We start from the raw sequence: 26,763 nt of genomic DNA on the forward strand, positions 1-26,763 counted from the left end.
TGCAAATGCAGTGATGTTGCTGCATTCCTAAATGCCACCATATGACTTGGTGAGTACTGTAGTTTCAACTGGTTTTCTTTTTCTAAATCAGAAACTGAAACGAATTCATGTGTGATACAAAACTGGGGCAAAGTTAATGCTTTTTCAGCTTGGTGTTAAGTTCCTGTGAACACATCTTTCTGGTTGACCTTTTTCAAGCCAATTCCATAACCCCTAGAGAGATAAAAAAAAAAAAAAGAAATCTTTTAATGCAGCAGATAGGGTCGTTACTATAGACTACATGCACTCTAATCCATCAGAGGGGAAAAAACGCAAAGATTAACCCACATCCTATTCCTCTGAGATAATCATAAAATGCATCTTGGTGTCAGAGTGGGGTGTGAATTTAAACGGGGTAGAGATTCATCTGATGAATCTCAGTCTATGCCACCCGGTAGGCGGTCATGCGATAGTAGTTCTGACTGTGGCTGCGCGCCGCCCACACCAGTAGTGCGGCGGCCATCATGTGGAGTGGCGAGGAAATGAGGGCCAAATAGAGGGACCAGCCCAGAGAGCCGTCCACCTTGTCGGGCAGCATCGACACTCTGTGCAGCAGGTCCATCCCAGCAAGGTAGCAGCACACTGTGGCCAATGTGCAGAGACCTGCGGGAAACAGAATGAGGGGGCGTAAGGCGACGTTGTTAGATGACTGTCTTCCAGGTGGAGGCTGAAGTGCAAATTTCTGTGCTTGAAATTTGACTTTCATATATTCTTTGATATGCCAAACACATACAGACTCATCCTAGAAAGATTTTGCTGCAGAGCTACAGCAAACAGGCCTTTTTCACAGCAGACATTTTGACTTTTGATCATAGTGGGAAAAGCACAGGAGCTGTTGTGTTGTATGTGTAACTGCTGGCAGAAATATCTGTCTTTGTTCAACAGCTAGTTGCTAACGCTGTTTACTGTACTGCACTTCTTAGCTGGGAACAGCTGCCTGCTGTAGTCGAGAAACCAGTTTTGAAATCAGAGTGATCTCACAGTAAATATTTTGACCACAAGACCAAAGCAATACGTTGGAAGGGACTATCTCTTCTCAATCTCTTGGCAGTGATCAATGTTTCGGTGCTTTCAGTGTAGCCAGCATACATTCAGATAACAGATAATGGACATCCAGGCCACGACTTCCTCTTTCCTCTCTTCGACAATTCGGCTCATCTATATAAACAGATAGACATTAACGATGATAAATTGTGAAAAAAAAACCTAATAAAAAGCGAAATCATCATCAAACAACAGTCCGTCGGTGACAGATGGCGATTGCGTTCTGCCTCCTTTGCTCTCCACACAGACTGCTGCTCACACGTGATTGGTGGATTTTAAATTGGACCACAAACTGAAACCAGAGCTTGGTGTGAGCATGAACACGGTAACACCTGCCAGTGTCTGTGAGAGGTTCTGCCCAGCTGAGCAGGTCTTACCAGCAAGCAGGTGAAGCACTCCTATGCCAAGGGTGGGCGTGAGGCTTCGGCAGAGGCAGGCACAGAACCCGGTGAAGCCTGCCAACACCACCAGACCCAGGGACACTAGCGGCAGCAGAAACTGGAACCTCCACAAGTCTACACATGCATGTACAAAGACACAGAAAAGCATGAGTTCCAACTGAGGTCTTCACTTCCTCAGCTTAACAGAAGAAGCAGCTTTTATTGGGGGGGGTGGATGTGTTATTCAACATCACATACTGGTCGTAGTTAACGCATTACCTGGAGAAGAGGCTGAAAATAATTTCTTACAGCTTCACTCAACTTATAACACTTTAGTATGACTCAACGTGTTGGAGTGAACTTACAGGTGCGCAGCATGTCCTCTCCACTGTTGTGGTTTCCTGGTTCCTTATACTTGGGTGTGAACTGCTGAGGTAGAGTGAAGCTTCGACACTCCAGCACCATCTTTGCATCTGAAAGAAGTAACTTCTGTGAAGCGCCAGTGCCTGAGGATTTTCTGTAATAGTCTTGCAATGTTAACTATTTAATCAATATTTTGTGCGGTGAAGAGAAACTCCAAACCTGTATTCACTTTCGTTTCGGGAACCCGTATCTATCAGAACATTGTCCCCATTGTGCTAAAATGCTACATATCACCACAATCATCTTAAACACCAATTGAACTGTTACAGCTTAGAGAGTAAGGGCTTTTAATGGATAACATGGGTTGATTCATGGAGGCTGATCTGTTTGCAATTTATGCTAAGAACAGGGTTACAGATTGTTTTTAATGTGAATTATGAAAACTGTTTTGCAGCAGAGGCGAACACAGTGTTGTCAGTTATACTCACTCAGATTTCTATAATAGTAAACTAATTGTTGGTTGCAGCCTTAAAACTTGCTACTTCTATGTACTACCTTGTATTTATTTTTCAGAAAATCTGATGCTTAGCTCTGTGACTCTAATGTAATGGTGGTAGGTTAGAGGCACAGAGTGGGGCTGGTGATAATCCAGGGGTGATATATTCCCGTTTTACAGCTCCTACCTGTGAGGGAATGAGCCACACCTGGTGGCATCTACATGAGACAAGGTGGGGCTTTCTCAGCTTTTTTTCTCTCATGATAGGCCCCTGTGTCCAAACAGCGCCTGTCACCTGATACCTGCATCAGTGGAGTACCACTCCTTTAGCCATTTATTCTTTGGCACTGATCCTCTGAAAAGGTGGGGCTGATACTTGGAGAGCTGCTCCACAGTTTGAAACTTCAGAGACAGGAGGTCATGGATCAGATGTGACCTCCTGCAGGTTTAGATGATTATGTTCCACATACCTGACTCTTTGTACCAGTGAGCGTTGGCGGGGACGAGCACACACCGCCACCAGAGGCCCACGGTCCCGTTGAGGCGGAACAGGGTGTCGCTGTAGGTTTTCTCATCAAACTCCCCGTCCATGAACTCCTCATACAGGGAGCGCAGCTCGGACACGTTGGCCTCTCCGCGCACGGTGGGGCTGGTGTACTGGTACCAGTGCTGCGTCCCGATGGCCACCGACAGATACACGGTGGCCAGTATGCTCAGCACGCAGGCGATGACCAGAGCTGTAGCGTAGCGGTTGTCAACCATTGTTCACCGAGCCAGAGACACGTCAAAAGGGATTAAGTTGATGCCAGCGGTGGAGTCGTCGCGCATCAATTTGCGCTACGTGCGATGCTTCCTGTCAGACCCCCCCCCTGATCCAAGTCACTCTGGCATCATCAAGTCTGCAAAATATGTGCAATAGCCAACAGCCTTGTATTTTTAATGACTGATACTCATCCTCAGTGCTGTCCGAGCAGTCAGCGTCAGCAGCCCTGCAGGCCGGCTTGGATGCGCCATCTGTTCCCCTGTCCCACTTCCACAGATGGTGGATGGCCCGACGCTGCGGCAGATCCCACGCAGCTAGTCCGCAACAACAGCCCCCAGTCCCCAGCAAAGACGGTCAAACAGGCCTGTATGATGAGATGCGTTGTGTCCTAGACAGCACCAGCCGGCAAAATGCAAATTGCTTGAGTCTGGTTTGGACGGCGGGGTGATGCCGGGTGCACCCAGGATGATACGAGTTGTAAACACACTAATCCATGCGTTTTCCTCTTCCGGTTCCGCTCATCAGCCGATATAAAAATAACCTTTTCTCAGCAAGGAAGCTTACGCGTCTTTATCTGTCCACGTTGCCCAGAGAGCAGGGAAACACAGCAGCACTGTGGGCGACACAGCACTGATATCAAAGTAAAAATGTGAGGAAGTGTTCGAGGAAATGATTAAAGTTAAGTATTCTAAAAACTACACGCCTGCAACTAATGATTATTTCCAGTATCATAGTTTGGTATATGAAATGGAAAAAAGTCATTCTCAGAGCCCAGAGTGACCAATTCAAAATGTGTTTTGTCCTAAAAACAGTCCAAAATATTCAGTTTGTTATCATGATAGATAGATAGATAGATAGATAGATAGATAGATAGATAGATAGCATTGCTGTAGGGTGCTTAAGCCCTTAGTTTTTCGTCTCCTAATAAAAGTTTTTGTAGAAAGAGTTCTGTAAAGAGATTCTGCTTTCTATCACAGACAATGTAGGCGAACATTTTGCCAGGATTTATCTTACAAACTAGCTTTCAGGCATCTTGAAGTTCACAATTTGATTTTTTTGGGGAATTTTGTGAAAGTTGTCGCCTTTATTTCTACTTTATTAATCATTGAAGTGTGCTTTGCGATGAAGTCTGTTTAGGCCTGCCTATAAAACAGCAGAAGTGGCTTCCTTATCGACTTAAATGTCAAGCTTGTAGGAAGATTTATGGTAAACACATAGACTACATAAAAGAAATGGACGTTGGCACAGTGACATCACCCGTTGGTTTGGAAACCTTAAGTTTGGCATTTTTTTTGGCATTGTTAGGGGTGACGTCCTGAAATAGGGGTGATTGATTAGATTTAGGCATGACCTGCTTCTGATTGGTTAGTCACAAGGTAGTTCTACCGTAAAGCATACCTTGCTTTATCATCTATTTTACTCTAAATGGGATCACAATTTATGAAATGAACATCATGCTGCGTTGAGGAAGACTTGGATAAAGTGATTTAGACCATAAACTCCTTAGGACAGTGTCGACTGAAGCACTAAATCAAGTGAGTCAAGGGTCATTTTCTCATAGACTTCGACACAATATGATATCTTTTGGCAACAAACAGAGTTGCCCCTTGCTTGCCATTTGAAAAAATGCAGATTGAAGGCAGTTCCCCATTGGTTTCACTTTTCAGAGCCACATCACGCCCACATCTGTTATACAGTCTATGGGTAAACAGGCTTTTTACTGTGGCAGCCTAAAGTCTTTTGCAACATAACTCTGTATTATCATGGAAAATTAACTCTGACAATTCTGGTTTTGGTGCAGCTGGTGACCCAGAGTTTGACGTATATTGAGAACAATGATTCTTTCACACTGGCTGGCAGCATTATAATAAATAAGAACGGCACAGCCAAAGTAAAGTATGCACCACTCCCAGCCCTCTCTTTTTGAAACAAACCTGTTTCACTGACACAACAAAGGCTGAGTCCAGCTGATTTTAAGATGCTAAGATTAAGAAGATTTAAGATGCTATTGTGGCATCTAATTATATGAAATCACAAAGTGGGGTTTGATTTTCTGTAAACATCGCCAGTGCACCAGGCTCTTCACATTAAACATGTCCCAATACACGTACCCACCACAATTTCAAATAATCACACGAGAGACAATTTAAAGTGTATTCTGATCATGTTAATACTTCTGACAGCAATCGTACAAATTACAATCAGTCTCACAGAATACAGCTCTGCACGATTACATAAATACTTTATATAATTAAGGAAAGTGACAGCATTGTTGTGACATATACATTATAAATATGATGACTTTTGATACAATTCTATGCATTCGAACAGGGTTTGGGTGTGCAGCCCGCTATGAGCTGCTTGTGCTCCTTCATTTAATTTAAGGCACTTGTACCTGCGTTCACAATATGCTCTCTGTGGAGCTGTGCCATGTTATACTAAGCTATGTTATCATGTGAAACCTAAACATGAATGTTACATGGATTTGGAGACTACAGAACAGTGTGGATTATTTTAAGTTAAAACTAAAACAAGGTTTTAATTCATCTTTGTATACATACACATTACATTACATATTTATTTAAAAAAAAAAAAAAAATCTCAAAAAGTCCAGTTCGAAATCTAGCATTCAAATTATTATTTGTGAAGAAAGTAAAAACATTATGGTTTTACTTTCCAGTGTGCCCAATTTTACTTGACAGTCAACAAGAGTAGACTATAAGTTACATATTGCTATAACACAATGTTCACTGAAAGGAGATGCATTTGTACATTAATAGTGTAAAGCGAAGTTATTGAGATAGTGTTATATATTGATTGTGGTGATGATTGAATGAATCAGGTGTTTGAAGCTGTCTGTGTCATTCTGTCAGGATTCTGGACACTCCCACTCAGATTCCTTCAGTTCGACAGACATTACTAATCCACTGTCAGCAGTGTGTCCGGTCATTGTGAAATTTGATTGTGCGTACTTCTGAAGCTGTACAACACTTCAGACAATCATGACTCTAAAGTCCTTGCTCAAACCAGTGATGGCATTTCAAATGGAAATCAGCAATCATGCTACTGCTGGCTTGACAGTAGCCATGACAACAGTACCAGGCAGGATGCAGTGATGAGACTGACCTTGTGGCTTACTCCACTTGAAGCTGTAAATGAGGAGAAAAGGGGACAATACATTAGTTTAGTAAACAGTTGTGCAATTTTTGAAATTTTAATCTTGTAACACTCAGTATTACTTACGTGTACCATCCACGTTGATGGAGCTGCTTTCAATGTCGAAGCCAGTGACATTTGAAGCTGCGTTGATTAAAACATTCGCAATCTGAGTGTTATTAGGAGGAGATGTTCTTGCAAAGTTAAGGTCAAACTCGTTGATGACTGATCCACTTCTGCAGAAGGAGAAAGAAAAAAACATTGTTTAAAATATCCGATTTAAGCCACTTTTCTTAGATTGTCATCCAATAGATAATTGAAATTACCTGAATGAGACCACATTCAAGGACCTGAAGGAGGAAGGGAACGCCCTTTGGTAAAAAGGTGTGAGCTGCAGAAATAGAAAAACAAGTTGTATTTGAAAACTTTCTACTTCTATTTTTGCCTTAGAAAACTTAACTCTGTATATATATATATATATGTATATAAGATATATTGTATTTGTCTTCATACATTCACACATATGTGGACAGTTTAGTAAGCATAAAGATGAGCTCTCTAATTTTCTTGTTGTTGTATTTCTCTTGTTTTCTGTTCTTCCTGTAATGCAGAAAACAAATTGATCTGATGTGCACCAGAACAGGGTTTAAAAGAATAGGTTATCTGTTCAGTTTTTACAGTAATATTAAGTTTCTTCATGTGAATTCCTGGGTAGTGTTCAGATTTCTTCAGTTAGTATTTGTTCTCCTTCATGGTGGGTGAAATTTCCTCTTACAGTAATGTAGCTGTTTAACGGATTTTCCAACACTGTACTCCAAGAGTTTAATTTATTTCACCTTTTCTCTAAAATGCCAAGATATTTTTTTCCCCTCTGTAACTACATTTCAACAGCAGTAGGATCTCATAAGTATCTTATTGGTGGTGTTAGGGCTTGTGCTCTTGGATAAAATAGCCTAATTCAATATATTTACCAGCAGATTTTATTCTACAGTTGACACTTACCTGTCCTCTTATCATTGAAGCTCGACTTTTGAAGGCTTCAGATGATGGATCCAGCAAGTCATTAGTAAATGTGCTGAGAGCAGATCTAAAAGTCACCCTTCTTGTTATGAGTCCTACAGTTGTAGGTGCAGCAGTTGCAGGTGGTGCAGTTACAGGTGCAGCATTTGTAGGTACTGGACTTGCTGTAAAAACATTTTGTAAAGAGTAAGTAAATAGAATTTGTGCCCAAATCAAAATGGCTTTCTTTCTTCTGATTATTTGATGTCAAACTCACTGTTGTACTATATACTTTAAGGATCATCATATTACACTTAGACAGACTTGACTTTGTAGACTTTTTAGCATTTCATCTCAATCTGAAGTCAACAATGTCAAAGATTTCACAGTTTATAACAAATTATCTACATTGCAAGTATTCTCGCTGAATACGAGGTAGTTTAGAGAATACCTCATTACTCTATTGAATGGATGGATTGAACTGTACAAAACCGAAAACTATCTTTATTGATCCTGTCTAGCAACGTAAATTTATGATGACTTTAAAAACAGAGCATGAGCATCAAATATTTTACACACGGATAACAGCAAACTACTGTGTTGTGATTACTTACCAGTTATAGCAACTGTGTTGGGGTTTATGCTGACATTAAAGGTATTGTTGGGATTATTCACAGCTTCAACTAAGGTTTGAGCAACTTCACTGTTCTGTGGGAGGTTTGCAGTAGTAGTTGTCCGACTGAACACGACCCCGACATTTGCTTTAGTGCCATCCACACGTGTTGGTGGTACAGGACTGTATCATAAAATGTAATGGGATAGTGTCAATAAATCATTTCAGATCATTCTTTTGCAATGTCAAGTACACTATCAGCTTTATGTAAAGCGTCTTGAGATAACGCTGTTGTGAATTGGCACTATATAAATAAAGATTGATTGATTGATTGATTGATTGACTATCAGCATTAGAGAATAGAATTTTTAGAACATAATCCTGCATATAAAACAAAGTCAATGAACCATTGTTAGAAAAATTATCTTACCTGAAATCTTTCACAAAGGAGCGTTCAAAGCGTTCACCAAATCTTCTTCTGTATATTTCATTGAACTGCAAAAAGGATAACATTGAAAGACCTTAAATAGCTTTCAAGCACAGCTGTCTTGAAAAGAAATTGAACAGACGTGCAAATTTAACTGAAATAAAGTTTCAGCTTAGCAAAATTGTCTGACAGCTATAACACTTTCTCATATCACAACACTGAGACAGATATTGTTCTCACCGCTTTTATAACTCTTTCTTCAAGCTCTTTGAAACGACTGCTGGTGGGGTCTCTGAGATCATCTGAAAAAGGTTCTGCTGGCAAGTCTGCTGAAACAGTATAAGTTGGTTGGGGGGCCAAAGCTGTTGTTGTTTGAGCAGGTGTTGTTGCAGCAGGTGTTGTAGTTGGAGCAGGTGTTGTTGTTGCTGCAGCTGTTGTTGTTGCTTCAGCTGTTGTTGGAGCAGGTGTTGTTGCATGAGGAGAAAAGGGGACGATACATTAGTTTAGTAAACAGTTGTGCAATTTTTGAAATTTTAATCTTGTAACACTCGTAAGTATTACTTACGTGTACCATCCACGTTGATGGAGCTCCCTTCAATGTCGAAGCCAGTGACATTTGAAGCTGCGTTGATTAAAACATTCGCAATCTGAGTGTTATTAGGAGGAGATGTTCTTGCAAAGTTAAGGTCAAACTCGTTGATGACTGATCCACTTCTGCAGAAGGAGAAAGAAAAAAACATTGTTTAAAATATCCGATTTAAGCCACTTTTCTTAGATTGTCATCCAATAGATAATTGAAATTACCTGAATGAGACCACATTCAAGGACCTGAAGGAGGAAGGGAACGCCCTTTGGTAAAAAGGTGTGAGCTGCAGAAATAGAAAAACAAGTTGTATTTGAAAACTTTCTACTTCTATTTTTGCCTTAGAAAACTTAACTCTGTGTATATATATATATATATATATAAGATATATTGTATTTGTCTTCATACATTCACACATATGTGGACAGTTTAGTAAGCATAAAGATGAGCTCTCTAATTTTCCTGTTGTTGTATTTCTCTTGTGTTTTCTGTTCTTCCTGTAATGCAGAAAACAAATTGATCTGATGTGCACCAGAACAGGGTTTAAAAGAATAGGTTATCTGTTCAGTTTTTACAGTAATATTAAGTTTCTTCATGTGAATTCCTGGGTAGTGTTCAGATTTCTTTAGCTGGTATTTGTTCTCCTTCATGGTGGGTGAAATTTCCTCTTACAGTAATGTAGCTGTTTAACGGATTTTCCAACACTGTACTCCAAGAGTTTAATTTATTTCACCTTTTCTCTAAAATGCCAAGATATTTTTTTCCCCTCTGTAACTACATTTCAATAGCAGTAGGATCTCATAAGTATCTTATTGGTGGTATTAGGGCTTGTGCTCTTGGATAAAATAGCCTAATTCAATATATTTACCAGCAGATTTTATTCTACAGTTGACACTTACCTGTCCTCTTATCATTGAAGCTCGACTTTTGAAGGCTTCAGATGATGGATCCAGCAAGTCATTTGTAAATGTGTCGAGAGCAGATCTAAAAGTCACCCTTGTTATGAGTCCTACAGTTGTAGGTGCAGCAGTTGTTGCTTCAGCTGTTGTTGTTGGAGCAGCTGTTGTTGTTCCTGCAGCTGTTGTAGTTGGAGCAGCTGTTGTTGTTCCTTTAGTTGTTGTTGTTGCTGTAGCTGTTGTTGTTCCTGCAGCTGTTGTTGTTGCTTCAGCTGTTGTTGGAGCAGCTGTTGTTGTTCCTGCAGCTGTTGTTGTTGCTTCAGCTGTTGTAGTTGGAACAGCTGTTGTTGTTCCTTCAGTTGTTGTTGTTCCTGCAGCTGTTGTTGTTGCTTCAGCTGTTGTTGTTGCTTCAGCTGTAGATGTTCCTTCAGTTGTTGTTGTTGCTGCAGCTGTTGTTGTTGCTTCAGCTGTTGTTGTTCCTGCAGCTGTTGTTGTCCCTGCAGCTGTTGTTGTCGCTTCAGCTGTTGTTGTTCCTGCAGCTGTTGTTGTTGCTTCAGCTGTTGTTGTAGCTTCAGCTGTTGCTGTTGCTTCAGTTGTTGTTGTTGCTTCAGCTGTTGTTGTTGCAGCAGTTGTTGTAGTTGCAGCAGCTGCCGTTGTTGCTTCAGCTGTTGTTGTTCCTGCAGCTGTTGTTGTTGGAGCAGCTCTTGTTGTTGTAGCAGGTGTTGTAGTTGGAGCAGGTGTTGTTGTTGCTTCAGCTGTTGTTGTTGCTGCAGCTGTTATTGTTGGAGCAGATGTTGTTAGTGTAGCAGGTGTTGTTGTTGCTTCAGCTGTTGTTGTTCCTGCAGGTGTTGTAGTTGGAGCAGCTGTTGTTGTTGCTTCAGCTGTTGTTGTTACTGCAGCTGTTGTTGTTGGAGCAGCTGTTGTTGTTGCTTCAGCTGTTGTTGCAGCAGGTGTTGTAGTTGGAGCAAGTGTTGTTGTTGCTTCAGCTGCTGTTGTTCCTGCAGCTGTTGTTGTTGGAGCAGGTGTTGTTGCTTCACCTGTTGTTGTTGGAGCAGGTGTTGTTGTTGCTTCAGCTGTTGTTGTTGCAGCAGGTGTTGTAGTTGGAGCAGATGTTGTTGTTGCTTCAGCTGTTATTGTTGGAGCAGGTGTTGTTATTGTAGCAGGTGTTGTAGTTGGAGCAGCTGTTGTTGTTGCTTCAGCTGTAGTTGTTGCTTCAACTGTTGTTGTTGCTTTAGCTGTTGTTGTTCCTTCAGTTGTTGTTGTTCCTGCAGCTGTTGTTGTTGGAGCAGGTGATGTTGTTGCTTCAGCTGTTGTAGCTGGAGCAGGTGTTGTTGTAGCAGGTGTTGTAGTTGGAGCAGGTGTTGTTGTTGCTTCAGCTGTTGTTGTTGCAGCAGGTGTTGTAGTTGGAGCAGCTGTTGTTGTTGCTTCAGCTGTAGTTGTTGCTTCAACTGTTGTTGTTGCTTTAGCTGTTGTTGTTCCTTCAGTTGTTGTTGTTCCTGCAGCTGTTGTTGTTGGAGCAGGTGATGTTGTTGCTTCAGCTGTTGTAGTTGTAGCAGGTGTTGTTGTAGCAGGTGTTGTAGTTGGAGCAGGTGTTGTTGTTGCTTCAGCTGTTGTTGTTGCAGCAGGTGTTGTAGTTGGATCAGCTGTTGTTGCTGCAGCTGTTATTGTTGGAGCAGGTGTTGTTGTTGTAGCAGGTGTTGCTGTTGCTTCGGTTGTTGTTGTTGCTGCAGGTGTTGTAGTTGGAGCAGCTGTTGTTGTTGGAGCAGGTGTTGTTGTTGCTGCAGCTGTTGTTGTTGCTGCAGCTGTTGTTGGAGTAGCTGTTGTTGTTGCTTCAGCTGTTGTTGCAGCAGGTGTTGTAGTTGGAGTAAGTGTTGTTGTTGCTTCAGCTGTTGTTGTTGCAGCAGTTGTTGTAGTTGCAGCAGCTGTTGTTGTTGCTTCAGCTGTTGTTGTTCCTGCAGCTGTTGCTGTTGCTTCAGCTGTTGTTGTTGTTGCAGCAGGTGTTGTAGTTGGAGCAGATGTTGTTGTTGCTTCAGCTGTTGTTGTTGTTGGAACAGCTGTTGTTGTTGCTGCAGCTGTTATTGCTGGAGCAGGTGTTGTTATTGTAGCAGGTGTTGTAATTGGAGCAGCTGTTGTTGTTGCAGCAGGTGTTGTTGTTCCTGCAGCTGTTGTTGTTGGAGCAGCTGTTGTAGTTGGAGCAGCTGTTGTTGTTCCTTCAGGTGTTGTTGTTCCTTCAGGTGTTGTTGTTGCTTCAGCTGTTGTTGTTGCTGCAGCTGTTGTTGTTTGAGCAGCTGTTGTTGTTGCTGCAGCTGTTATTGTTGGAGCAGGTGTTGTTATTGTAGCAGGTGTTGTAATTGGAGCAGGTGTTGTTGTTGCTTCAGCTGTTGTTGTTCGTGCAGCTGTTGTTGTTCCTGCAGCTGTTGTTGTTGCTGCAGCTGTTGTTGTTGGAGCAGCTATTGTTGTTCCTTCAGCTGTTGTTGTTGCTGCAGCTGTTGTTGTTGGAGCAGCTGTTGTTGTTGCTTCAGCTGTTGTTGTAGCTTCAGCTGTTGTTGTTGCTTCAGCTGTTGTTGTTGCAGCAGGTGTTGTAGTTGGAGCAGCTGTTGTTGTTGCTTCAGCTGTTGTTGTTGCTTTAGCTGTTGTTGTTCCTTCAGCTGTTGTTGTTCCTGCAGCTGTTGTTGTTGGAGCAGGTGTTGTTGTTGCTTCAGCTGTTGTAGTTGGAGCAGGTGTTGTTGTTGCAGCAGGTGTTGTAGTTGGAGCAGTTGTTGTTGTTGCTGGAGCTGTTGTTGTTGCAGCAGGTGTTGTTGTTGGAGCAGGTGTTGTTGCAGCACGTGTTGTAGTTGGAGCAGGTGTTGTTGTTGCTTTAGCGGTTGTTGTTGCTCCAGCTGTTGTTGGAGCAGCTGTTGTTGCTTCAGCTGTTGTTGTTGCTGCAGCTGTTGTTGTTGCTTCAGCTGTTGTTGGAGCAGGTGTTGTTGTTGCAGCATGTGTTGTAGTTGGAGCAAGTGTTGTAGTTGGAGCAGGTGTTGTCGTTGCTTCAGCTGTTGTTGCAGCAGGTGTTGTAGTTGAAGCAGTTGTTGTTGTTGGAGCAGCTGTTGTTGTTGCTACATGTGATGTAGTTGGAGCAGGTGTTGTTGTTGCTTCAGCAGTTGTTGTTGCTTCAACTGTTGTTGTTGCAACACCTGTTGTTGTTGCTTCAGCTGTTGTTGTTCCTTCAGTTGTTGTTGTTGCTTCAGCTGTTGTTGTTGCTTCAACTGTTGTTGTTGCAGCACCTGTTGTTGTTGCTTCAGCTGTTGTTGTTCCTGCAGCTGTTGTTGTTGCTTCAGCTGTTGTTGTAGCTTCAGCTGTTGTTGTAGCTTCAGCTGTTGTTGTTCCTTCAGTTGTTGTTGTTTCTGCAGCTGTTGTTGTTGCTGCAGCTGTTGTTGTTGCTTCAGCTGTTGTTGTTGCTTCAGCTATTGTTGTAGCTTCAGCTGTTGTTGTTCCTTCAGTTGTTGTTGTTTCTGCAGCTGTTGTTGTTGCTGCAGCTGTTGTTGTTGCTTCAGCTGTTGTAGTTGGAGCAGGTGTTGTAGTTGGAGCAGCTGTTGTTGTTGCTGGAGGTGTTGTTGTTGTAGCAGGTGTTGTCATTGGCTCAGCTGTTGTTGTTGGAGCAGGTGTTGTTGCTTCAGCTGTTGTTGTTGCTGCAGCTGTTGTTGTTGGAGCAGGTGTTGTTGTTGCAGCATGTGTTGTAGTTGGAGCAAGTGTTGTAGTTGGAGCAGGTGTTGTCGTTGCTTCAGCTGTTGTTGTTGCAGCAGGTGTTGTAGTTGAAGCAGTTGTTGTTGTTGGAGCAGGTGTTGTTCCAGCACGTGTTGTAGTTGGAGCAGGTGTTGTAGTTGGAGCAGGTGTTGTCGTTGCTTCAGCTGTTGTTGCAGCAGGTGTTGTAGTTGAAGCAGTTGTTGTTGTTGGAGCAGCTGTTGTTGTTGCTACATGTGATGTAGTTGGAGCAGGTGTTGTTGTTGCTTCAGCAGTTGTTGTTGCTTCAACTGTTGTTGTTGCAACACCTGTTGTTGTTGCTTCAGCTGTTGTTGTTCCTTCAGTTGTTGTTGTTGCTTCAGCTGTTGTTGTTGCTTCAACTGTTGTTGTTGCAGCACCTGTTGTTGTTGCTTCAGCTGTTGTTGTTCCTGCAGCTGTTGTTGTTGCTTCAGCTGTTGTTGTAGCTTCAGCTGTTGTTGTAGCTTCAGCTGTTGTTGTTCCTTCAGTTGTTGTTGTTTCTGCAGCTGTTGTTGTTGCTGCAGCTGTTGTTGTTGCTTCAGCTGTTGTTGTTGCTTCAGCTATTGTTGTAGCTTCAGCTGTTGTTGTTCCTTCAGTTGTTGTTGTTTCTGCAGCTGTTGTTGTTGCTGCAGCTCTTGTTGTTGCTTCAGCTGTTGTAGTTGGAGCAGGTGTTGTAGTTGGAGCAGCTGTTGTTGTTGCTGGAGGTGTTGTTGTTGTAGCAGGTGTTGTCATTGGCTCAGCTGTTGTTGTTGGAGCAGGTGTTGTTGCTTCAGCTGTTGTTGTTGTTGGAGCAGGTGTTGTTGTTGCAGCATGTGTTGTAGTTGGAGCAAGTGTTGTAGTTGGAGCAGGTGTTGTCGTTGCTTCAGCTGTTGTTGTTGCTTCAGCTATTGTTGTAGCTTCAGTTGTTGTTGTTCCTTCAGTTGTTGTTGTTTCTGCAGCTGTTGTTGTTGCTGCAGCTGTTGTTGTTGCTTCAGCTGTTGTAGTTGGAGCAGGTGTTGTAGTTGGAGCAGCTGTTGTTGTTGCTGGAGGTGTTGTTGTTGTAGCAGGTGTTGTCATTGGCTCAGCTGTTGTTGTTGGAGCAGGTGTTGTTGCTTCAGCTGTTGTTGTTGCTGCAGCTGTTGTTGTTGGAGCAGGTGTTGTTGTTGCAGCATGTGTTGTAGTTGGAGCAAGTGTTGTAGTTGGAGCAGGTGTTGTCGTTGCTTCAGCTGTTGTTGTTGCAGCAGGTGTTGTAGTTGAAGCAGTTGTTGTTGTTGGAGCAGGTGTTGTTCCAGCACGTGTTGTAGTTGGAGCAGGTGTTGTAGTTGGAGCAGGTGTTGTCGTTGCTTCAGCTGTTGTTGCAGCAGGTGTTGTAGTTGAAGCAGTTGTTGTTGTTGGAGCAGCTGTTGTTGTTGCTACATGTGATGTAGTTGGAGCAGGTGTTGTTGTTGCTTCAGCAGTTGTTGTTACTTCAACTGTTGTTGTTGCAACACCTGTTGTTGTTGCTTCAGCTGTTGTTGTTGCTTCAGTTGTTGTTGTTGCTTCAGCTGTTGTTGTTGCTTCAACTGTTGTTGTTGCAGCACCTGTTGTTGTTGCTGGAGGTGTTGTTGTTGTAGCAGGTGTTGTCATTGGCTCAGCTGTTGTTGTTGGAGCAGGTGTTGTTGCTTCAGCTGTTGTTGTTGTTGGAGCAGGTGTTGTTGTTGCAGCATGTGTTGTAGTTGGAGCAAGTGTTGTAGTTGGAGCAGGTGTTGTCGTTGCTTCAGCTGTTGTTGTTGCTTCAGCTATTGTTGTAGCTTCAGTTGTTGTTGTTCCTTCAGTTGTTGTTGTTTCTGCAGCTGTTGTTGTTGCTGCAGCTGTTGTTGTTGCTTCAGCTGTTGTAGTTGGAGCAGGTGTTGTAGTTGGAGCAGCTGTTGTTGTTGCTGGAGGTGTTGTTGTTGTAGCAGGTGTTGTCATTGGCTCAGCTGTTGTTGTTGGAGCAGGTGTTGTTGCTTCAGCTGTTGTTGTTGCTGCAGCTGTTGTTGTTGGAGCAGGTGTTGTTGTTGCAGCATGTGTTGTAGTTGGAGCAAGTGTTGTAGTTGGAGCAGGTGTTGTCGTTGCTTCAGCTGTTGTTGTTGCAGCAGGTGTTGTAGTTGAAGCAGTTGTTGTTGTTGGAGCAGGTGTTGTTCCAGCACGTGTTGTAGTTGGAGCAGGTGTTGTAGTTGGAGCAGGTGTTGTCGTTGCTTCAGCTGTTGTTGCAGCAGGTGTTGTAGTTGAAGCAGTTGTTGTTGTTGGAGCAGCTGTTGTTGTTGCTACATGTGATGTAGTTGGAGCAGGTGTTGTTGTTGCTTCAGCAGTTGTTGTTACTTCAACTGTTGTTGTTGCAACACCTGTTGTTGTTGCTTCAGCTGTTGTTGTTGCTTCAGTTGTTGTTGTTGCTTCAGCTGTTGTTGTTGCTTCAACTGTTGTTGTTGCAGCACCTGTTGTTGTTGCTTCAGCTGTTGTTGTTCCTGCAGCTGTTGTTGTTGCTTCAGCTGTTGTTGTAGCTTCAGCTGTTGTTGTAGCTTCAGCTGTTGTTGTTCCTTCAGTTGTTGTTGTTTCTGCAGCTGTTGTTGTTGCTGCAGCTGTTGTTGTTGCTTCAGCTGTTGTTGTTGCTTCAGCTATTGTTGTAGCTTCAGCTGTTGTTGTTCCTTCAGTTGTTGTTGTTTCTGCAGCTGTTGTTGTTGCTGCAGCTGTTGTTGTTGCTTCAGCTGTTGTAGTTGGAGCAGGTGTTGTAGTTGGAGCAGCTGTTGTTGTTGCTGGAGGTGTTGTTGTTGTAGCAGGTGTTGTCATTGGCTCAGCTGTTGTTGTTGGAGCAGGTGTTGTTGCTTCAGCTGTTGTTGTTGTTGGAGCAGGTGTTGTTGTTGCAGCATGTGTTGTAGTTGGAGCAAGTGTTGTAGTTGGAGCAGGTGTTGTCGTTGCTTCAGCTGTTGTTGTTGCAGCAGGTGTTGTAGTTGAAGCAGTTGTTGTTGTTGGAGCAGGTGTTGTTCCAGCACGTGTTGTAGTTGGAGCAGGTGTTGTAGTTGGAGCAGGTGTTGTCGTTGCTTCAGCTGTTGTTGCAGCAGGTGTTGTAGTTGAAGCAGTTGTTGTTGTTGGAGCAGCTGTTGTTGTTGCTACATGTGATGTAGTTGGAGCAGGTGTTGTTGTTGCTTCAGCAGTTGTTGTTGCTTCAACTGTTGTTGTTGCAACACCTGTTGTTGTTGCTTCAGCTGTTGTTGTTCCTTCAGTTGTTGTTGTTGCTTCAGCTGTTGTTGTTGCTTCAACTGTTGTTGTTGCAGCACCTGTTGTTGTTGCTTCAGCTGTTGTTGTTCCTGCAGCTGTTGTTGTTGCTTCAGCTGTTGTTGTAGCTTCAGCTGTTGTTGTAGCTTCAGCTGTTGTTGTTCCTTCAGTTGTTGTTGTTTCTGCAGCTGTTGTTGTTGCTGCAGCTGTTGTTGTTGCTTCAGCTGTTGTTGTTGCTTCAGCTATTGTTGTAGCTTCAGCTGTTGTTGTTCCTTCAGTTGTTGTTGTTTCTGCAGCTGTTGTTGTTGCTGCAGCTGTTGTTGTTGCTTCAGCTGTTGTAGTTGGAGCAGGTGTTGTAGTTGGAGCAGCTGTTGTTGTTGCTGGAGGTGTTGTTGTTGTAGCAGGTGTTGTCATTGGCTCAGCTGTTGTTGTTGGAGCAGGTGTTGTTGCTTCAGCTGTTGTTGTTGCTGCAGCTGTTGTTGTTGGAGCAGGTGTTGTTGTTGCAGCATGTGTTGTAGTTGGAGCAAGTGTTGTAGTTGGAGCAGGTGTTGTCGTTGCTTCAGCTGTTGTTGTTGCAGCAGGTGTTGTAGTTGAAGCAGCTGTTGTTGTCGGAACAGGTGTTGTTGTCGGAACAGGTGTTGTTGTTGCTTCAGCTGTTGTTGTTGCTGCAGCTGTTGTTGTTGCTACATATGATGTAGTTGGAGCAGGTGTTGTTGTTGCTTCAGCAGTTGTTGTTGCTTCAGCAGTTGTTGTTGCTTCAGCTGTTGTTGTCGGAATAGGTGTTGTTGTTGCTTCAGCTGTTGTTGTAGCTTCAGCTGTTGTTGTTGCTGCAGCTGTTGTTGTTGCTACATATGATGTAGTTGGAGCAGGTGTTGTTGTTGCTTCAGCAGTTGTTGTTGCTTCAGCAGTTGTTGTTGCTTCAACTGTTGTTGTTGCAACACCTGTTGTTGTTGCTTCACCTGTTGTTGTTGCTTCAGCTGTTGTTGTTCCTTCAGTTGTCGTTGTTGCTTCAACTGTTGTTGTTGCAGCACCTGTTGTTGCTGCAGCTGTTGTTGTTCTTTCCGTTGTTGTTGATGCTGCAGCTGTTGTTGTTGCAGCACCTGTTGTTGTTGCTTCAGCTGTTGTTATTCCTTCAGTTGTTGTTGTTCCTGCAGCTGTTGTTGTTGGAGCAGGTGTTGTTGTTGGAGCAGGTGTTGTTGTTGGAGCAGGTGTTGTTGTTGCTTCAGCTGTTGTTGTTGTTGCTTCAGCTGTTGTTGTTCCTTCAGCTGTTGTTGTTGCTTCAGTTGTTGTTGTTGCTGCAGCTGTTGTAGTTGGAGCAGCTGTTGTTGTTGGAGCAGCTGTTGTTGTAGCTTCAGCTGTTGTTGTTGCAGCAGGTGTTGTAGTTGGAGCAGGTGTTGTTGTTGCTGCAGCTGTTGTTGTTGCTACATATGATGTAGTTGGGGCAGGTGTTGTTGTTGCTTCAGCAGTTGTTGTTGCTTCAGCTGTTGTTGTCGGAATAGGTGTTGTTGTTGCTTCAGCTGTTGTTGTAGCTTCAGCTGTTGTTGTTGCTGCAGCTGTTGTTGTTGCTACATATGATGTAGTTGGAGCAGGTGTTGTTGTTGCTTCAGCAGTTGTTGTTGCTTCAACTGTTGTTGTTGCAACACCTGTTGTTGTTGCTTCAGCTGTTGTTGTTCCTTCAGTTGTCGTTGTTGCTTCAACTGTTGTTGTTGCTACATATAATGTAGTTGGGGCAGGTGTTGTTGTTGCTTCAGCTGTTGTTGTCGGAACAGGTGTTGTTGTCGGAACAGGTGTTGTTGTTGCTTCAGCTGTTGTTGTAGCTTCAGCTGTTGTTGCTGCAGCTGTTGTTGTTGCTACATATGATGTAGTTGGAGCAGGTGTTGTTGTTGCTTCAGCAGTTGTTGTTGCTTCAGCAGTTGTTGTTGCTTCAACTGTTGTTGTTGCAACACCTGTTGTTGTTGCTTCAGCTGTTGTTGTTCCTTCAGTTGTCGTTGTTGCTTCAACTGTTGTTGTTGCTACATATAATGTAGTTGGGGCAGGTGTTGTTGTTGCTTCAGCAGTTGTTGTCGGAACAGGTGTTGTTGTCGGAACAGTTGTTGTTGTTGCTTCAGCTGTTGTTGTAGCTTCAGCTGTTGTTGTTGCTGCAGCTGTTGTTGTTGCTAAATATAATGTAGTTGGGGCAGGTGTTGTTGTCGCTTCAGCTGTTGTTGTTGCTTCAGCTGTTGTTGTCGGAACAGGTGTTGTTGTCGGAACAGGTGTTGTTGTTGCTTCAGCTGTTGTTGTTGGAGCAGCTGTTGTTGTTGCTACATATAATGTAGTTGGGGCAGGTGTTGTTGCTTCAGCTGTTGTTGTCGGAACAGGTGTTGTTGTTGCTTCAGCTGTTGTAGCTTCAGCTGTTGTTGCTTCAGCTGTTGTTGTCGGAACAGGTGTTGTTGTTGCTTCAGTTGTTGTTGTAGCTTCAGCTGTTGTTGTTGCTGCAGCTGTTGTTGTTGCTACATATGATGTAGTTGGGGCAGGTGTTGTTGTTGCTTCAGCAGTTGTTGTTGCTTCAGCTGTTGTTGTCGGAACAGGTGTTGTTGTTGCTTCAGCTGTTGTTGTAGCTTCAGCTGTTGTTGTTGCTGCAGCTGTTGTTGTTGCTACATATGATGTAGTTGGAGCAGCTGTTGTTGTTGCTTCAGCAGTTGTTGTTGCAACACCTGTTGTTGTTCCTTCAGTTGTCGTTGTTGCTTCAACTGTTGTTGTTGCTACATATAATGTAGTTGGGGCAGGTGTTGTTGTTGCTTCAGCTGTTGTTGTTGCAGCAGGTGTTGTAGTTGGAGCAGGTGTTGTTGTTGCTGCAGCTGTTGTTGTTGCTACATATGATGTAGTTGGGGCAGGTGTTGTTGTTGCTTCAGCAGTTGTTGTTGCTTCAGCTGTTGTTGTCGGAATAGGTGTTGTTGTTGCTTCAGCTGTTGTTGTAGCTTCAGCTGTTGTTGTTGCTGCAGCTGTTGTTGTTGCTACATATGATGTAGTTGGAGCAGGTGTTGTTGTTGCTTCAGCAGTTGTTGTTGCTTCAGCAGTTGTTGTTGCTTCAACTGTTGTTGTTGCTACACCTGTTGTTGTTGCTTCAGCTGTTGTTGTTCCTTCAGTTGTCGTTGTTGCTTCAACTGTTGTTGTTGCTACATATAATGTAGTTGGGGCAGGTGTTGTTGTTGCTTCAGCAGTTGTTGTTGCTTCAGCAGTTGTTGTTGCTTCAGCTGTTGTTGTCGGAACAGGTGTTGTTGTTGCTTCAGCTGTTGTTGTAGCTTCAGCTGTTGTTGTTGCTGCAGCTGTTGTTGTTGCTACATATGATGTAGTTGAAGCAGGTGTTGTTGTTGCTTCAGCAGTTGTTGTTGCTTCAGCAGTTGTTGTTGCTTCAACTGTTGTTGTTGCAACACCTGTTGTTGTTGCTTCAGCTGTTGTTGTTGTTCCTTCAGTTGTCGTTGTTGCTTCAACTGTTGTTGTTGCTACATATAATGTAGTTGGGGCAGGTGTTGTTGTTGCTTCAGCTGTTGTTGTCGGAACAGGTGTTGTTGTCGGAACAGGTGTTGTTGTTGCTTCAGCTGTTGTTGTAGCTTCAGCTGTTGTTGTTGCTGCAGCTGTTGTTGTTGCTACATATAATGTAGTTGGGGCAGGTGTTGTTGTTGCTTCAGCTGTTGTTGTTGCTTCAGCTGTTGTTGTCGGAACAGGTGTTGTTGTTGCTTCAGCTGTTGTTGTTGCTGCAGCTGTTGTTGTTGCTACATATAATGTAGTTGGGGCAGGTGTTGTTGTTGCTTCAGCTGTTGTTGTTGCTTCAGCTGTTGTTGTCGGAACAGGTGTTGTTGTTGCTTCAGCTGTTGTTGTAGCTTCAGCTGTTGTTGTTGCTGCAGCTGTTGTTGTTGCTACATATGATGTAGTTGGAGCAGCTGTTGTTGTTGCTTCAGCAGTTGTTGTTGCTTCAACTGTTGTTGTTGCAACACCTGTTGTTGTTGCTTCAGCTGTTGTTGTTGCTGCAGCTGTTGTTGTTGCTACATATGATGTAGTTGGGGCAGGTGTTGTTGTTGCTTCAGCAGTTGTTGTTGCTTCAGCTGTTGTTGTCGGAACAGGTGTTGTTGTTGCTTCAGCTGTTGTTGTAGCTTCAGCTGTTGTTGTTGCTGCAGCTGTTGTTGTTGCTACATATGATGTAGTTGGAGCAGCTGTTGTTGTTGCTTCAGCAGTTGTTGTTGCTTCAACTGTTGTTGTTGCAACACCTGTTGTTGTTGCTGCAGCTGTTGTTGTTCCTTCAGTTGTCGTTGTTGCTTCAACTGTTGTTGTTGCTACATATAATGTAGTTGGGGCAGGTGTTGTTGTTGCTTCAGCTGTTGTTGTCGGAACAGGTGTTGTTGTCGGAACAGGTGTTGTTGTTGCTTCAGCTGTTGTTGTAGCTTCAGCTGTTGTTGTTGCTGCAGCTGTTGTTGTTGCTACATATAATGTAATTGGGGCAGGTGTTGTTGTTGCTTCAGCTGTTGTTGTTGCTTCAGCTGTTGTTGTCGGAACAGGTGTTGTTGTTGCTTCAGCTGTTGTTGTTGCTGCAGCTGTTGTTGTTGCTACATATAATGTAGTTGGGGCAGGTGTTGTTGTTGCTTCAGCTGTTGTTGTTGCTTCAGCTGTTGTTGTCGGAACAGGTGTTGTTGTTGCTTCAGCTGTTGTTGTAGCTTCAGCTGTTGTTGTTGCTGCAGCTGTTGTTGTTGCTACATATGATGTAGTTGGAGCAGCTGTTGTTGTTGCTTCAGCAGTTGTTGTTGCTTCAACTGTTGTTGTTGCAACACCTGTTGTTGTTGCTTCAGCTGTTGTTGTTGCTGCAGCTGTTGTTGTTGCTACATATGATGTAGTTGGGGCAGGTGTTGTTGTTGCTTCAGCAGTTGTTGTTGCTTCAGCTGTTGTTGTCGGAACAGGTGTTGTTGTTGCTTCAGCTGTTGTTGTAGCTTCAGCTGTTGTTGTTGCTGCAGCTGTTGTTGTTGCTACATATGATGTAGTTGGAGCAGCTGTTGTTGTTCCTTCAGCTGTTGTTGTTGCTTCAACTGTTGTTGTCGGAATAGGTGTTGTTGTTGCTTCAGCTGTTGTTGTAGCTTCAGCTGTTGTTGTTGCTGCAGCTGTTGTTGTTGCTACATATGATGTAGTTGGAGCAGGTGTTGTTGTTGGAGCAGGTGTTGTTGTTGCTGCAGCTGTTGTTGTTGCTACATATGATGTAGTTGGGGCAGGTGTTGTTGTTGCTTCAGCAGTTGTTGTTGCTTCAGCAGTTGTTGTTGCTTCAGCTGTTGTTGTCGGAATAGGTGTTGTTGTTGCTTCAGCTGTTGTTGTAGCTTCAGCTGTTGTTGTTGCTGCAGCTGTTGTTGTTGCTACATATGATGTAGTTGGAGCAGGTGTTGTTGTTGCTTCAGCAGTTGTTGTTGCTTCAGCAGTTGTTGTTGCTTCAACTGTTGTTGTTGCAACACCTGTTGTTGTTGCTTCAGCTGTTGTTGTTCCTTCAGTTGTCGTTGTTGCTTCAACTGTTGTTGTTGCTACATATAATGTAGTTGGGGCAGGTGTTGTTGTTGCTTCAGCAGTTGTTGTTGCTTCAGCAGTTGTTGTTGCTTCAGCTGTTGTTGTCGGAACAGGTGTTGTTGTTGCTTCAGCTGTTGTTGTAGCTTCAGCTGTTGTTGTTGCTGCAGCTGTTGTTGTTGCTACATATGATGAAGTTGAAGCAGGTGTTGTTGTTGCTTCAGCTGTTGTTGTTGCTTCAGCTGTTGTTGTCGGAACAGGTGTTGTTGTCGGAACAGGTGTTGTTGTTGCTTCAGCTGTTGTTGTAGCTTCAGCTGTTGTTGTTGCTGCAGCTGTTGTTGTTGCTACATATGATGTAGTTGGAGCAGCTGTTGTTGTTGCTTCAGCTGTTGTTGTTGCTTCAACTGTTGTTGTTGCAGCACCTGTTGTTGCTGCAGCTGTTGTTGTTGCAGCACCTGTTGTTGTTGTTACTTCAGCGGTTGTTGTTGTTGCTTCAGCTGTAGTTGTTCCTGCAGCTGTTGTTGTTGCTTCAGACAAACAAAGACAGAGTACATTTACAAAAACTTTCTGTTGTTCTGCTGCAGCCGATTAAATATTTGTCACATAATACATAGATTAAAATATATTGCCTGTATATGAGTAAAGAATTAAAATGGTTCACCAAGTATAAGTTACGTGTTGTTTTACTATTGTATAAAAATAACCACTATGGGGCAGGAAAGAAGTCCGCCTGAACTTTATGTTGTATTTCCTGCAAATTTGTCATCAAGACAGTATTAAGGCAAACATCACCCAGCTTACCTATTAGAATGAAGAAGACTGATATGATCTCCTTGACACCCATCCTTTCTTCTTTTGAATCTATAAAATTGAACAAGACTTACTCACAGAATCACCATTTTGAAACCTTTTGCACTCTGTTAACAAGCTACTACTTTCTAACAGCTTTATCTATAATGTTAAAGTTGGAATCCCTGTGAGCATACAATTTAGTAAAACCATCTTAAATAGATACCAGTAATTACAAATTCATACTTTATGTGAATCATTTTGTTCCGTGTATATCTTTATGTATTTTTTGCCATCAGCCTTTAATACACTTTACATGGTCCCCTTCCTTAACCCTCTCTTCATAAGACCACTTTTAAAACCTCTAAAGAGAGTGAAACCATAAAAAAATCCAATGGCAGACAAAAGTAGTTGTAATTACCACACTGAACTTGCTGACAATTGACAAAATGTCAGTGTCCTATGGACTACATTAGGACATCTACATACAACAATTCCTTTCAAAAGAATCCTCCAACAATTGGAAGATTACCACTTATATGAATTCAAGTCACTGGGGTGAGTGGCTCTCATTTATTTGTGGAAAAAGCCCCATTTCCCCCCACAAGACTCTATTTCAGTCTCCTAAAGCCAATGCAAAATACTGACACATAGTTTTGCATCTGATTTTTCATGTTCATTTCATAGTGTCTACATACTCATCTTCTCTATTAAATCTTATCTTGAATATGCATTTCAAGCAGAATATTAGGCAGACAGGTACACTAAATGAGGTGACTGCTCTTTAACCACCTGAAAGACTTAATCTATGCAACTGTTCAGTATCAATCAGGCTGAAATGTTTTTGATTTTTATTAATGCAGGGGTGCTACAAGCTAACTCTGACCTCTGACGCCACAATGGAGAAGGATGGAGGAGATAAATACAAGAACCTATAATAAAAATAAAAATCACATTTTAATTTTTCATGGTGTTCATGAAACTTAAATGGAACATGCCCGGGCCAACACAAAACTCATTCAATTTTGGAGTACATCTGGATCCAACACATGAATAATTATTCATCTTGGCAGAGGTCTGTGCTCTTATAAAACAGAAATTCATGAACAGATCCTATAATAAAGACAGATTAATAATATATTTGTTTGTTCAATAGAAAATAAAAGTATGAGATAAATGTACAAAAGTGTATAGATTTACAGAGGTACTTACCCAAAATGAAAAAGTACAAGATGAAAATTTTCTTTGTTCAAGCTTTCAGTGTGTCTTAATTCAGTACAGCTCAAATTTGTGACATTACAAACCTCTCACTTTATGTGATCATCCACATCTATTAAGGCGTATATGTATACTGGAACAGAATGAATGTTAATGACGTGTCTCAGACGTAATGAATATTACAGAAATGTTGTGGCACCTTAGCAATGGCACACTAGATCATAGGATAAAGACTTTGATCTATCAATCTGTCATTGTCTTGCTTCAGTAACATGGCATACTCCCTTCTTTTGTCCTCCAAAACCAGTTTCAGGTGCCTGCCCCCTATGGGAACGCTGAAGAAAGCTCCACTGGTGTTATAGCAGATCATGACAAAGAAGTATTTACGGAGTTTTAGAGAGGTGGCACAGAGCTGGAAGAAATGCACGAAAAGAAAATCAGTTTAACATCAGTTTTTAACATATTTTGGACAAATATTGTACCAGAAATTTGGAGTTATCAGTGCGAATATGTAAATAGATGATACATTACCAGCCCATCACTTAAAAAGGCCATAGTTTATATGAAAAATGGAGATAAAGTGAAACAGTGTGGTGCTTGTTCTCTGCTTAAATATACCATAATTGGACACTGAGAGAATAAAGAATCTAAAAGAATTTCTGTTCCATATTGGTCATCAGTTGCAACAATTTGCATCCCTTTTCCTAAATAATCAAAATTTACTTAATCGTTATTAGTTAATGGCAGATCTGTGTGTGTGTGTTGTCAGTATAACACTTAGTGTTGTGCAGTTTTTATGTTTCTGTGAACCCTTGACTACAGTTTCTATGAAGCTGAGGAACACAGTGATACTTGATGAAGGTTTGGCCAGTGAAAGATATTACTAATGTACTGAACTAATTTTTAATTTAATTTCAGTATGACTCTAGAGTATGTAAAAAACTTAGTTATTTCACAATGCACCACATCATTACATTTTCATCAAAAAAAGTTCAACTCTCACATTTTGTAATATTGAATATGTAATAATTTACCACGAAACACAGGAAAATGTTTTACACATTGCATTCAAGTTGTTTGTCACAGAATTCAGCATACTAGTGCAGAATGCGGGTGTTATTTCATAATTACAAGTATAAAGCGTGATGGACAAGTGAGCAACATTAGTCAAGCAGGGATTTTTTCTAATTTTTTTCCATGACCAAAAGAGAGTTACAAAAAAAGGTCTCTCCCCATCGTGTAACAGGCTGGCAACAAAAGCAACCTCATGAGTGCAGCAGATTCCAGCAGCAGAGACCATCTAGCCCGACACTTTCTCAGACACATTGCACTGCTTTTCCACCTGACAGTGCTACTTACAGTCTCTAGTGTCACCATTGTATGGTTATAAGCACATATACACTATTTTGCAAGGGATGTATTTCTATTTTGAGCTCGATTTTGATCTATTTTGCAAGAGAAACCTGAGAACAAACAACTGGACAAATGCTGACAAACCCTGTTTTTAATTTAGGCCATAACACCATCCAGTTAATTCCCACTTTCAGGTCCTTAAAAGAGGAAAACTCGTCTTGAAGACTACCAATGTGTGGCAGAGTAGGTATAAGCCACAAATTGGGATGTTGTCAAATAATGGTAAATTCCTTTTTGTGTAGACACCGTAGTACCAAAAAAGACCATTGAAATGCACCTAACAATTAAGACCACATCAAGCCTAAGATCAAACACTGCATATGATGGAAAAACAAGCCTTCTGCAACAATATAATGGAACTGAAAGCAGTTCAAAGGGAACTGGAGGGCAAATTAAGACAAGCGAAACAAGATAGTCTACATGTGAGAGAGACCTTTTCAACTAAGAACTTAAAATGTTAAGGGCCTAACTCAAGAGCAGACTCTGGAGGCTGAAGCTGGGTAGAAAACAGGGCTTTGTTGAGAGAGAGTTAGTACGGCAGACGAGGAGATCCTAGCAGTGGGAGACAGGTTGAAGCTGGTGATCTGGGAGTACTGGCAGAGAGCAAAGGGAACAGGAGACAAAGTCCCGGTGTGCACGGCAGGTGGAGACAAGAGACCTGGGGCACAGTGGAGTAGAGATAAATATCTCAGGTTAAGTCACACAAGGAAACTAGAGCTCTGGCTGTAACATTTACACCACTTGATGATGTCTGGCGAAGAGTGGAGTGCGGAGTGGGTTTTAATAATGTGAGTAGGTGATTGAATGGGCGTCAGGTGTGGCGTCGAATGATCTGCAGCTGAGTGATCTTGAGGCAGCTCCACCCTCGCACACACACAAGACAAAAGGAAGGAGGGAAAACAGGAAGACAATGGGAAAATGAGGGAGACTAGACAGACAAAAAACTATGGGACTCCGTGGAAGAAATGACCCAAATGTGGGGAAGAGCGAAACGCATCAACTGAATGAACCGGTAAAAAACATGCAAGCATAACAATTTCTACAGACATTTTGATTATGAAGGGATTAACTGCATTGATGAATGTAGAAACATGTCAGTTACAGTGACATGTGACCCACAGG

The 26,763-nt window shown here is 42.5% G+C and overlaps 1 protein-coding gene and 1 long non-coding RNA gene across 2 annotated transcripts; both read right to left on the reverse strand.

Moving 5' to 3' along the window:
* Nucleotides 1–421: 421 nt before the first annotated feature.
* On the reverse strand, nt 422–3,084 carry LOC139223002 (claudin domain-containing protein 1-like). Its single transcript, XM_070854926.1, has 4 exons — nt 2,793–3,084; nt 1,829–1,936; nt 1,461–1,598; nt 422–642 (listed from the first exon to the last, which is right to left on the reverse strand). Exons 1-4 carry the CDS (start codon nt 3,082–3,084, stop codon nt 422–424), a joined length of 759 nt encoding a protein of 252 aa, XP_070711027.1.
* Nucleotides 3,085–8,891: 5,807 nt separating this feature from the next.
* Nucleotides 8,892–9,853, reverse strand: LOC139222511 (uncharacterized). The gene is made up of 3 exons (XR_011585926.1): nt 9,763–9,853; nt 9,085–9,149; nt 8,892–8,994 (listed from the first exon to the last, which is right to left on the reverse strand). It is a non-coding gene; the product is annotated as an uncharacterized lncRNA (long non-coding RNA).
* Nucleotides 9,854–26,763: the final 16,910 nt, after the last annotated feature.

The sequence above is a fragment of the Pempheris klunzingeri genome, chromosome 23 (genome assembly GCF_042242105.1).
Source record: "Pempheris klunzingeri isolate RE-2024b chromosome 23, fPemKlu1.hap1, whole genome shotgun sequence".
In the NCBI taxonomy this organism is placed as follows: Eukaryota; Metazoa; Chordata; class Actinopteri; order Acropomatiformes; family Pempheridae; genus Pempheris; species Pempheris klunzingeri.

Coding starts and splice junctions, on each gene's coding strand:
- LOC139223002 (XM_070854926.1), bottom strand. CDS start 3,084: ATGGTTGACAACCGCTACGCTACAGCTCTGGTCATCGCCTGCGTGCTG. Junction 1,937..2,792: donor TCACTGGTACAAAGAGTCAG/GTATGTGGAACA, acceptor TACTTCTTTCAG/ATGCAAAGATGGTGCTGGAG. Junction 1,599..1,828: donor AGAGGACATGCTGCGCACCT/GTAAGTTCACTC, acceptor ATGCATGTGTAG/ACTTGTGGAGGTTCCAGTTT.